We start from the raw sequence: 12056 nt of genomic DNA, 5'->3' as shown, positions 1-12056 counted from the left end.
AGGTTTCTAAGTGTTTGTATACATTGACCAGCATCTCCCCCTATCCTCAACCCTTTGGGCCCAGATAGATACCATCATTCCAGTCTGTTTCTAGGGTTTCAGGTTTTTAGATTCCAGATATAAAAGATAGTATTTATCTTTCTGTCTGACTTACTTCACTTAACATAATGCCCTCTAGGTCCATCTAGGTCTTTGTAAATGTCAGGAGGTTTCTTCTCATGGCCAAACAGTATTACACTATATAGACATACACAGTTGGCCCTTCAACAGAGGTCTGACCGATGTGGGTCCACTTAACACAGATTGCTTTCATATGGTAGTACTCTAAATGTAGTTTCTCTTCTTTAGGATTTTCTTAACCTTCTATTTTCTCAGTTTACTTTTAACACAGACCTGTACCCCTGGGGCAAATACTACATTATATGTTAATTAAAAAATACAGTATAAAATACATGTAACATACAGCCTAGGGTTAAATGACTGTTTATCAGTAAGGCTTCCAGTGAAGGTAGGCTATTGGTAAAGTTACAGGGAGTCAAACTTTTATGAAAATTTCTAACTGTTTGGCTGGTGGGGGGCGGGTGGTTGGTACTCCTAACAGCCACGTTGTTCAAGGGTCAACTATGCCCCACATTTTCATAAACCATTCATTCAAACTGCTACAAACATTTAGGTTGATCCCATACTTTGACTACTGTAAAGAATGCTACAAAGAACATGGGAGTGCGGGTATCTCTTGGAGATGCAGTTTTCATTTCCTTTGGATATATAGTCAAAGCGGGACTGCTAGATCAGAAAGCAGTTCCAGGTTTAGTTTGAGGACCTTGCATATGGTTTCCCACAGTGGCTGCACCAGTTTACATTCCCACCAACAGTGCATGAGAATTTCCTTTTCTCCGTATCTTTGCCAATACCTCTCTTGTCTTTTTGATGACATCCATTTTAACAGGCATGAGATGATGTTTCATTGTGGTTTTGATTTGCATTTCCTTAATCATTAGGGTCCCTGAGCACCTTTTCACATACCTGTTGGCCATCTGGAGGTCTTCTTTGGAAAAGGGTCCATTCAGAACCTCTGCCCATTTTTAAATCAGACGGTTTTGGTATTGAGTTGTAGGAGTTCCTCACAGATTTTGGATATTAACTCCTTATCAAATATAGGATTTGAAAATCCTATTTCTCCTATTCTTGAAGTTGCCTTTTCATCTTGTTGACCATTTCCTTTGTTGTGCAGAAGCTTTTTAGTTTGGTGTGGTTTCACTTGTTTATTTTTGCTTTCGTTGCCTTCACTTTTGGTGTCAAGAAATCAATCATTGCCAGACCTATGTTAAGGATTTTATTCCCTATATTTTATTCTAGGAGTTTTATAGTTTAAGGTCTTGTGTTCAAGTCTTTGACCCACTTTATGCTGTTTTGTTTTGTCTATGGTGTTAGATAGGGGACCAGTTTCATTCTTTTGCATGTGGCTGTCCAGTTTTTCCAATGCCATTTATTGAAGAGACTGTCTTTCCCCCTTTGATAATTCTGGGCTCCTTTGTAATTAAATAGACCATATATGCGTGGGTTATTTCTGGGCTCTCTATTCTGTTCCACTGACCTGAGGGTATGTTTATATGGCAATACCATCCTGTTTTGATTACTATTAAGTTTGTGATACAGTTAGACATCAGACAGCATAATGCCTCCAGCTTTGTTGTTCTGCTTCAACACTGGCTTGGCTATTTGGGTTTTTGGGTGGTTCCACACATGCTTTCAGGCTCTTTATTCTACTTCTCTGAAAAATACCATTGGAATTTTCATAGGTATCACATTGAATCTATAGATCGCTTTGCGCAGAATGGACATCCATGTTTGTTTATACTCATGAGCTGGAAGCATGGTCTTTCCATCTATTTGTGTCTTCAGTTCCTTCCATCGACATCGTATAGTTTTCAGTGGACCTATCTTTCACCCCCCTGGTTCAACTTATTCCTATTTTATTCTTTCTGATGCAATTGTAAATGAGATTGTTTTAATGTCTGAGTTTGTTACTGATTATTGTATACTGATTTTCTATCTTGCAACTTTACTGAATTTGTCTAACAGTTTTTTGGTGCGGTCTTCTGGGTTTTCTATACATAATATTATGTCATCTGCAAATAAACCATGTTACTTATTCCTTCCCAATTTGGAAGACTAGCTCCTTTTCTTGCCTAACTACTCTGCCTAGGACTTCTAGTACTATACTAAACAAAAGTGGCCAGACTGGGCATTCTGGTCTTGTTCCCGATCTTAGAGAAAAAGCTTTTGTTTTTTTTACCGTTGACTACGAGATTAGCTGTCGGCTTGTCACATATGGCTTTTATTAGGTTGAGGTACATTTCTTCTGTACCCAATTTGTTCAATATTTTTTAATCATAAATGGATGTTGAATTTGGGTGTTTTTCCTTATCTATTGGGATGATTGTAAGACTCTTACTCTCATATTGTTAATGTAGTCTATTACACTGATTTGCAGATGTTGAATCATTCTTGCATCCCAGGAATAAATTCCACTTGACCATGGTGTATGATCCTTTTATTGTACTGTTGAATTTGGTTTGTTGGTATTTTAAGAATTTTTACATCTATATTCAATCAATCAGGGATAATGGCAGGCGATTTTCTTCTCTTCTAGTGTCCTTATCTGGTTTTGGTATCAGGGTAATGTTGGCCTTGTAAAAAGTTTCAAAGTAGTCCCTCTCCAATTTTTGGAAGAATTTGAGAACTCCTATTACTTCTTATTTAAATGTTTGGGAGGTTTCACCAGTGAAGTCTTCTGGTCCTGTACTTTTAATTAGCAGTCAAACCCCTAAATAACCTCCTTATTAGTAATTGGTCTGTCGAGATTTTCTATTTCCTCATGACGCAGTAGGTTGTATGTTTCTAGGAATTTATCCATTTCTTCTGCATTGATCAATTTGTTGGCATAGGATGGTTCACTGTAATCTCGTATGATCTTTCTTATTTCTGTGGCAGCAACTGTAATGTCTAATTTTGAGTCCTGTTTTCTTGGTGAGTCTAAAGATTCATCATTGTATTTTCAAAAAACCAGCTCTTAGTTCCGTTGCTCTTCTCTAATGTCTTTTTTCCTCTCCATCAGCTCCTGCTCTGACCTTTGTTATTTCCTCCCTTCTCCTACCTCCAGGCTTAGTCTGTTGCTCCCATTTCTAGCTCCTTGAGGCATAAAGTTAGGTTGTTTGGGTTTATATTTTGTCAAAATCATCAAGATAGATTCCATTCTATAAGTAAAACAACAACAACAACAACAAGACAACTATTTAAAAGCTGCATTGAACAGTCTGAGGATAATGATAAACAGGGGATTCCTCAAGCACAGAAGGTTGCAGCTTCAGAATGACCATGCAGCAGAGACAGGCTTCCCACTGCACCAAGACCCAGGCTGGACAGACAGACAATGCTTCAAAAGCAGACCCCGCTACAGCCTACAAAATTAGCTTGAAATAATGAGTTTACGTTGCAGTTTGTATCAGCACGTCTGAGTTACTACCATATCATTCACTGCTACAGAAGAGTGTCAGTATCAACCAGGAGAGCCGTCGCAGCACCAACAGCTCAAGAACGGTCCTGGCTGCAATGGTCACTTGAAATGGTTCTGACTTCTTGCTCAATGGTCACTCCAAGAGCACAGAAATTTTCCATTCTGAAATATGCCAACTGGAACAAAGGGATAGTCCATCACTTTTGAAAAATAAAAATGCCCAAAAAAGGAAATTTCAATAAAGCACAGCCTACAAGGGAACACGATGATCAAGAGTTTTCCTTCGCGACGTGGCTAAATTTAAACCATGGTGCTACCAAAATAGTCACCATCGCCACCACTGGCCTATTTACTGGTCAGGAGCAAACCAGTTGCCCCACAGCCTTAAAAGGAAATGACCAAACAAAAAAGGACTTAAATTCTCAGTCTGATGAGGCCATGTCCTCTACTTAATACCCTCCAATGTTTCCTTTTAGAAAAAACCCAAATCTCTGTTCCAGATCGCTCTGCTCTCCTGGCTAACTCCTCCTGAGCCCTCGCCTCGAAGCTCCCGTGCCCTCAGAGGTCCTGCCCTGTCCACCCCATCCAAGCCCTACTCCTGTTCTCACAGCTCTGTCATCATTTCCTGCCCTGCACAACACGCAGCTAAGCATGTGTGCCTCCTCACTAGACAATTCGCTCCATGCAGACAAGGTCTGCACATCGCAGCAGAACTAATCCTAGCGCACGCTGGGCCACAAAAACGTGCTGCGTAAGTACATGAATAGACGAACGGTGAATAAATTGCTAAACGCCCTATGCCCATGTAACAGAACTGCCAGAAGTAGAACAAGGTTTTACTTTAGGTTTTCTTTAAATAATTACATAAGAAATGAAATAGCTGAGTATTACTCTCTCAAGAGTAAATATACACACGAGGAGAGATTATACGAACGAGATTGCCCAACAAGCACGTCCTTGCCATCCACACAGGACTTTGCGTGAATAGGGGCATGCACGAAGACTAATAAGAGGCCCCATTTTCCAGCAACCATTACTATTCACAAGGGGGTACACCTTGGTGTGCCCCCAGGTGGTGGGGCAGACAGAAGAAACACAGGATGTCAGCACTTGGCCTTCTGATTAACCATGGTAACCACACCTGCCGTTCTAGGTCTCCTGTCTGCAAGTCAAAATCAAAGAGGACCCTTTCATTACCCGTACTGCAGAACGAGACATTTCAGAGCAGACAAACCACGGCTGATGCAGGCCCAACGGCTTTTGCCAAGTATACCACATGCCCTGGCATTCTGACAGGAAATGGGATGTGCAAGAAAGAAGTAAAAACAGGCCAGCAGGCCCTGGGACGGGTCCAGAGGCAGAGACTCACGAAGAAGGGTGCCCACAGGTACCAGAGAAAGGGAGTCCAGGGTGAAGTCAACGCATGACTGCAAAACCCAAGTGGGCTAACAACCGAGCCGAGGACAGGCTGAAGGGCTGGAGGTCTTTCAACAAGAAAGCTGTGCGTACACAAGTAGAATCTACTGGAGAGTATGGTCACTTTCAAGTGACAGTGGACTCTAAGTTACACCATATAAGTGGGAAAAGTGAAGGGAGAGTCAAACTAGATGAGTTAACAAATTATCACCCAAGCAAGGATGCCAATGTATGGTTTAAAAACACAAGTTAGGGCAAACAGAGGGGCCCAAGTACACAGTCACCGAAATATGCACAAGATGCCTGCAGGTGGGTGAGGCCCAGAGACACAGAGGAAGAGGCAACTTATGTCAATAATGTAGGGATTAAGAACAGACTGAAAGGGAAACACAATGAAATCATTTCTAGTTCCATAAACTGGAAAGATGGGGGGGAGAAGGAGAAGAGGAAAAAAGACTATTGGTGGGGAAAAAAAAAAATCAACATTCAGTTCAGGTGAGGCAGGAGGAGGAACATTTGAAGGAAAGGTTAAATGTCTAAGAGACTTTGAGTAGGGGTCAACAGAGCAGGTGGCAGCCGGGGGAGCAGGGCACAGCTGATCAGGGGTGGGAACAGAAGGAGTGAGGACCAAGGGGCTGGGCTCAGGGGGGATGGAATCCTGCGCGTGAGCCCCTCCATGCACATGGTACCAGGAGGAGTAAGATGCAGAAGGGCGAGGCAGTAAGGACGAGCTGATCCACTCACAGTAAGTGTGTCTGGTCTACTCCTCTCCCTCAGCCCTGACCCCTGCTGGCTGACCCCCGCCAGGCCTAGCAGTGTCCCTTTCCTCACAATTAAAAATCTCAAAGGGGACAGAAAGGTAGTTGGAGCCAAGTCACTTCCCAACACCTTTCAAGAATGTCCACATTAACCCCTGTTGATAGTCTGGTTCTCTCTGAGCTGTTCCTGCCCTCTAGCCTTTAATAATTTCTCCATTTCCCCCTTTTGGTTTTCTTCCCCCAAGCCAGAATCATGCGTTGCTTATAACCAAAGTATCTTGCTGGATTCAGCATAGCTCCTGTCCACAGCCAACTCATTCATTTTGTAGAGGAGGAAACCGAGGCCCCGAGAATATAGGTTTTTCCCAGGTTACAAGACCAAAGACCAATTTCCCTACTCCTAGTAATGGAGACCATAAACACAGATGGAGACCAAAAGTTTTAGAGTTATTTAAATGTTAGGTAAAATCTAGCTATAAAAGGTTAAAGTTTTATAAAAAGCTAAAATTGGAGTCGATGGAGGGGGGTAAAAAAAACAAGGGAAAAGCCACTGATCTTGAGAGTGGCTACCGGAAGATCTATTTCAAATTCCAGCTGTATTTCATGTTTTATCACAACGCGAAGCCTGAGGACTCAAAGATTTCTATAAAAATGTTCTTAAATATCTGAAGCCACTGTATCAATATCAAATCTAAGCTTAAGGAAAATAAAGGTACAGAGCGAGAGGAAGGGAAGACGAGGCCAATCCACGGGCAAATATGAGGACCGGGTCTACAGCATCAGAACATTTTGGCACTGATCACATGCTTAAACACTTTTGTCTTCGCATCCTCCAAATATTTTTCGACTATAATATTTCTCCTACTTCCTTAACCTCCCAAGACTGTTACTTCACTTCCCCTTTTCTCAGAATCTTTGTAAAGCTCATTTCCTTTGTTTTCCTTATCCAACGTCCTTCCCTTCCTAGAACTTAACTTTATTTCCCTTTCTCTAGCCAAAACCTTGGCTGCTAAATATTAATCTTTCCTGTTTCCTTGGTGTTTGATATTTTTGGATCTAACCATTCCCTCATTAATACAAGATAATCTTAACTGGTACATTCTAGGAAATTTTTTCCATGGCACAGCTTCAGAAACAACAACAGCAGCTTTTTTTAAAAAATAAAAACATTAACCAAGGTGATCAGTTTCTAGGACAGAGCATAAATACCACACATGCTTCCCTGAAGCTATTCATTTCCCTTTGAACTATGGATTTTCAGTAAAAATGGGAATCAAGTCTTATTTGTTCCAGATGGTTCAAACCCATTATGATAAACATGTACAGCCAATGCACCACATGAAATATTTCAGGGGGATATAATTTTTATAGAAAAGGGAACTATGTTACAAGTTAAATAATTTACTTAATTAGAAAGTTTTCCTATCTAAGTTAGATGGAACATATCAACCAGAATGGATCTCAGGTTTCTCCCTATTTCCATAGTAGAAAATAAAGTAGTCTTAAAAATTAACATTTTATATGTTTCAAACCTATGAGAGGAGATATAGTACATTTCTTACACAACTTAGCTGTTTGCTTCCAGTCTTTCTAGTAATCACCCAAATTCAATTCCACGTAGATGCAGATTATGTGAAAACGACTACTCAATAAATAGAAGGAAAATAACAAATCTTAATGAGGTTTTACTAAGACTTACTGCAAAAACTCTTTAGGATACAGAACATCACTTACCCTTCAACTACAACTATTCTAAATTGACATATGTTGATCCCACTATATCCCAAGCAATGAGCGGTCCACCATGGCAGCGGGTGGGGTGGGAGGCCATTTGCCGACTACCACTCAGGGGCCATGTGGCATGTTTGGAGACCTGTTTGGTTGTCCCAACAGCAGTGGCAATTAGGGGTGGGAATCTAGTGGGTCAAAGCCAGGGATGTGGCTCACATACAAAGCACAGGACAGCCCTTCCCAACAACAAACTTTCTGGCCTCCATGACTGAGAAACTGTCCCACCAAAAGAAAAAAGAAAAGCAAATGGGACAAAACAAAACAAAAAAACTCAGCCAAGACAAGACGCAACCATGAGTCACCACCCACCAAGACCTTCCCAATACTGCAGGAGCCACCTACCTTGGATGCCTGCGGCGTGGATATCACGTGGACCGTGCTGGGTTTGACTCCATTCGCTTTTGGCCGCTTATAGAGAGCAAATCTGCTTTTCCTCCGGCCTCGGTCTCCATTAGGTAAAGCACCATTGTACCTATAAACAAAAACCAAAGTTCATTTATTTGTAGGTTTTTTTAAAGTTTTAAGACAAAAAGATGGAATAAGAGAAAAGACAGGGATGGTCACAAAAATTTAAAAAAAAAAAAAAGAAAAGGAAAGAAAAGAAAAAAAAGAAAAAGAAAAAAATCGCCCACTAAACACCCCACAGAAGGAACGGGCTGCAAAGGAGACTTCAGCTGTAATGAAATTCAAATCACTTCTAGAAACTTAATTTAAGAGTGATGTACAAAGTAATTATAGGTTTCCTATCCTATAAAGTGAGACTCTTCAAATCTTTTTGGAAAGAGACAGTATAAATAAGCAAATGAGAATTCTGCAGAGGCTGTATTAGAGCCGGCTCAATTTAGCAAGTGTTGTTCTAATGGACCCCAGAGAAACACTCAAGAAATATTTTTAAATGAACTAGTTAGAAAATAGCATACTAATTAAACCTCATCTCTCACTCCCAAATCATGTTAATGTCTTTAGGATCTTTATGTGTAAGAAAACCAAATTTAGTTACTTGCAGTCTTAAAAGTTCTAAACTCTCCACATTCACTCTCATTTCTATTTGAACTTTTAAACTGTCAGGTGAGCAAAAACACCTTGTGAAAATTAAACATAAAATAGGACTTCACAAGAAGGCTGTCCATAAAGAGGCCCAGAAGTGTGTGTGGGAGTGGGGGGTGGGAAGGAATCTTAGTCCAAACTGTCCAACAACTTAAAAAGTCATCTGAAAAACAACATTTTTATGCAGATTCTCCACATTAATACCTTAAGCTAATATCCATATTTAAAAGAAATGCAGGGGACATCTGAGTGGCTCAGTGGGTTGAGCCTCTGCCTAGGCTCAGGTCATGATCTCAGGGTCCTGGGACTGAGTTGAGCTCTCTGCTCAGAAAGGAGCCTGCTTCCCCCCATCTCTCTCTGTCTGCCTCTCTCCTACTTGTGATCTCTGTCAAATAAATAAAATCTTTTAAAAAATAAATAAAAAATAAATGAAATGCAGGACTACACTTCATATTTCTTTTTCCAATTCTATTTCTGACTCTGGCTTTAATGGGTCCCTGTATGTGTATGCTCTGACCAGTGTCTCCAGTTGCCCAGCTGACAGGACTGTTCTCCACCCCCTTATCTAGAGAAGTTCAACTTGGAAGTCTTGCCTTTGCCTCCAGTTGAGCCATGCCCAGGACAAGGTGGCCAGGAGGGCACTTTCCTCAATAAAAGTGGAAACAAAGAATTTGTTTTATAATTTGGTAGCTATAGTTTGACCATGGACTTAAATTATCACTTGAAGTGATTCCTGCTGTGTTTTTAATCTGTTTCCATTTCCATCACAAAGGAACATCAGCTACAGAAAAGTGTCTCTAGAATACAGAGATGATTTATTGGGAGTCTCATCTTTGTGAGGCAAGATCAAAACATGCACGATTTTCTTACACAGATTTGTGATTGCTACTATAATGAATCTATCTGGGAGTAAACCACCAACGTAAACCCACTCTGTTTTATTGTATTTCCAGATCACTTAAATCAAGATGAACATTCTGTATTAAGAGAAACATATGTAAATGAATTAAAGTTAGGACTCCCAACAGTTTAGAGGAATGGTGTTCCCCACTGAGGCCCAGAGGCAAAGGGACAAGATCTGGAAGCATTTCCTGTGCCTCTCCGGTCTCCCTAGCTCCCTGACCCATCTTCCAACTACACGCTGCTGGCTGAGATCTAACACAGCAAGAGGGTGTCGGATGCTTTTAGGGATCCCTCACGTCTGCACACCCTCTCAGGAACCCATCTCTTAATGGCCTCAGGTGTGTGAGGCACCATGGCTGAGAGAAGTGGCCCAGTCAGCACACTCCCCACCGCACTGTAGCTGAATGGCTGGGGGTGGACATCTGCACACACTGGCCAAGGACATGCTCATTGTGGAAAACTCAAAATTGGCACAGAAAGAAAGCCAGCCAGGGTCTGTGGATGGCCAGAGCTGTCCGATGTAAGTGCACCAGCCGCGGGGATGTCCCGACCGGTCACGTGACGCAGTGGCAGCGAAGTGAGGAATGAAGCAGACGAACAGAGAGCAGTGACCAGAGACAGAGGATCTTCAGGGCTTGTGTTGGGCCCGTTGTTCGCCGACCCTTGTTCATGACATCTTTCGTTTCGGCTAGCTCAAGTTGGCCTCTGCTACCTACAACCCCCAAGTCCTCTCTACTATAAAGGGAGTGAGGGGCACAAAAACTAGGATCACCTTAACTTCTACAGAAGCATTTAAAAAGACCTGAGCATAGAAGCAGATGCTGTGCGTTAAGCCAGCACTATGCCAGTCTACAGACAGATTACCTACTCACTCAATACAGATAAATGATGATAGGGGAACAATCGTACCAGAAATAATTAAGGTGATGGTGGAAAAACCAGTGTTATGATGAGACAAGTTTCTAATTAGGTGAAGCTACATGGCCGTTCAGTATTGAAAATGCCAAGTCCTAGAGCTACAGTGATGAATATCGGCTTCGGTCTTCAGATCTCTCCACCTAAGAGCAGAGAAAGGTATAAGAACAAGTGTGATAAGATCTGCAACAAGATGGGATTAGTGCACAAAGCATGTGGGAAGAGGCATCAGGGAGAGCTTCGTGGAAGAGGCAGTGTGTGAATGGTCTAGAAACAGGAACCGGACTAAATGGGAATGCAGGGCAACAGTACGTACAAAGGCAAGGAGTGTGGGTAATTCAGTACTGTGAGAGCATCAAGGCCCATGGAAGAGCGGTGGAGGGTAAGGTGACAATGAGAGCCTGGTGCTCCATGAGGGCGTGGCTCTTTGGAAGAATGGGGAGCAGTAAGATATAAGCAAAGGACTAACACGACTGGACATAAGGTAGTGGCTGGGGCAGCAGGGTGCCGGACGACTGGCAGCCTGGAGTCAAGATGGTCAGAACCACAGGCAAGTGTAGTGGGTTGAATGGTGTCCCCCAAATAGATGGATCCATGTCCCGGATCCTTTGGGAAAAGGGTCTTTGCAGATGTAGTTAAAACCAAGGAGATGAGATCATCCTAGGTTACTGGAGGGCCCTAAATCCAGTAACAAGCATCTTTGTAAGAGACACACAGGACCATGTGAACAGAGATGCAGAAACTACAAACAGACAATCGTGAACCAAGGAATGCCTGGAGCCTCCAGAAGCAGGAAGAGACAAGCAAGGACCCCGCCCCTCAGAGCCCCCCGAGACAGCATGACCTTGGCAGCACTGTGGTTCCAGGCTGGAGGCCTCCAGAACCGTGAGAATCCATTCTGTGGTCTTGAACCACCACGCCGATGGTAACTGGTCCCAGTAGTTAACAGCCTAGACCAAAGCAGCGAGGAAAGGACTGTGAAGATCAGCTGAAAAGTTCCTAAGTGTTGTCTTCAGTGCGAGGTAAGCATCAGAACCTCCGGGGAAGCTTTATCAAACATGCGCACCGAAGTCTCTAGAGCTTCATGTGTGGAGTCCGGCACAGGGCTGCAGGCATGTGTATCCGTCAGCCACACAGGGAAACGCACTGCAGCCACGGCTGAGCGCCGTAAGACAAGTATCAGTAGCACCTGGGGACTTGTTCGGCTGCACAGGGTGGAGGGGCAGAGGTGTAATGGCCCCCATTACGGGCTTCTGGCCTCAGTAGGGTGGTGGGGGGTGGGGAATGGCATTATTAGGAAGCAGAACAGGAATTCCAGGGATATCCAGGGAAAGCCCTTGGGAGGCGAGAGGACTTAGAGACCTGGAGGACTCTTCCACCCAAGTGTGGCAGCTGCAATCACGAAAAAGTGTAGAACGAATAAGTCAAGGACCAGAAGGCAAGGGCAGACTCTAGAAAATGCAACCATTTTAAGAAATAACCCCTTCGAGTCACAGGCAGAAGGCCTAGGAACAGGAGAAAGTCATCACTGAAGACAAGGGAATTAACAGTGTTTACGCAGTTAAAAGGCCAGTTCATAGAACCAAAATGTCCTACCATGATCTGGAAAAGACCAGGGTCACTGGGGACCCATCCATCTCCAGAGTGAACAAGGAAACACAAGCCAGCCCCTGACCCTGCGTGTCCCTCTGAGCCTCCCCTCCCAT

The 12056-nt window shown here is 42.9% G+C and overlaps 1 protein-coding gene across 1 annotated transcript in view; it reads right to left on the bottom strand.

The window, feature by feature from the left end:
* PELI2 (pellino E3 ubiquitin protein ligase family member 2) overlaps window positions 1–12056 on the bottom strand; it is a 183800-nt gene that overhangs the window by 124982 nt on the left and 46762 nt on the right. The window contains exon 2 of the mRNA XM_059373271.1: window positions 7828–7957. Coding sequence (XP_059229254.1) covers window positions 7828–7957 — 130 coding nt within the window. The remainder of the gene's footprint in view (window positions 1–7827; window positions 7958–12056) is intronic.

Source organism: Mustela nigripes, chromosome 13, assembly GCF_022355385.1.
Source record: "Mustela nigripes isolate SB6536 chromosome 13, MUSNIG.SB6536, whole genome shotgun sequence".
NCBI lineage: Eukaryota > Metazoa > Chordata > Mammalia > Carnivora > Mustelidae > Mustela > Mustela nigripes.
The sequence above is the reverse complement of the archived record's forward strand: the minus strand, read 5'-3'. Positions and strand labels throughout refer to the sequence as shown.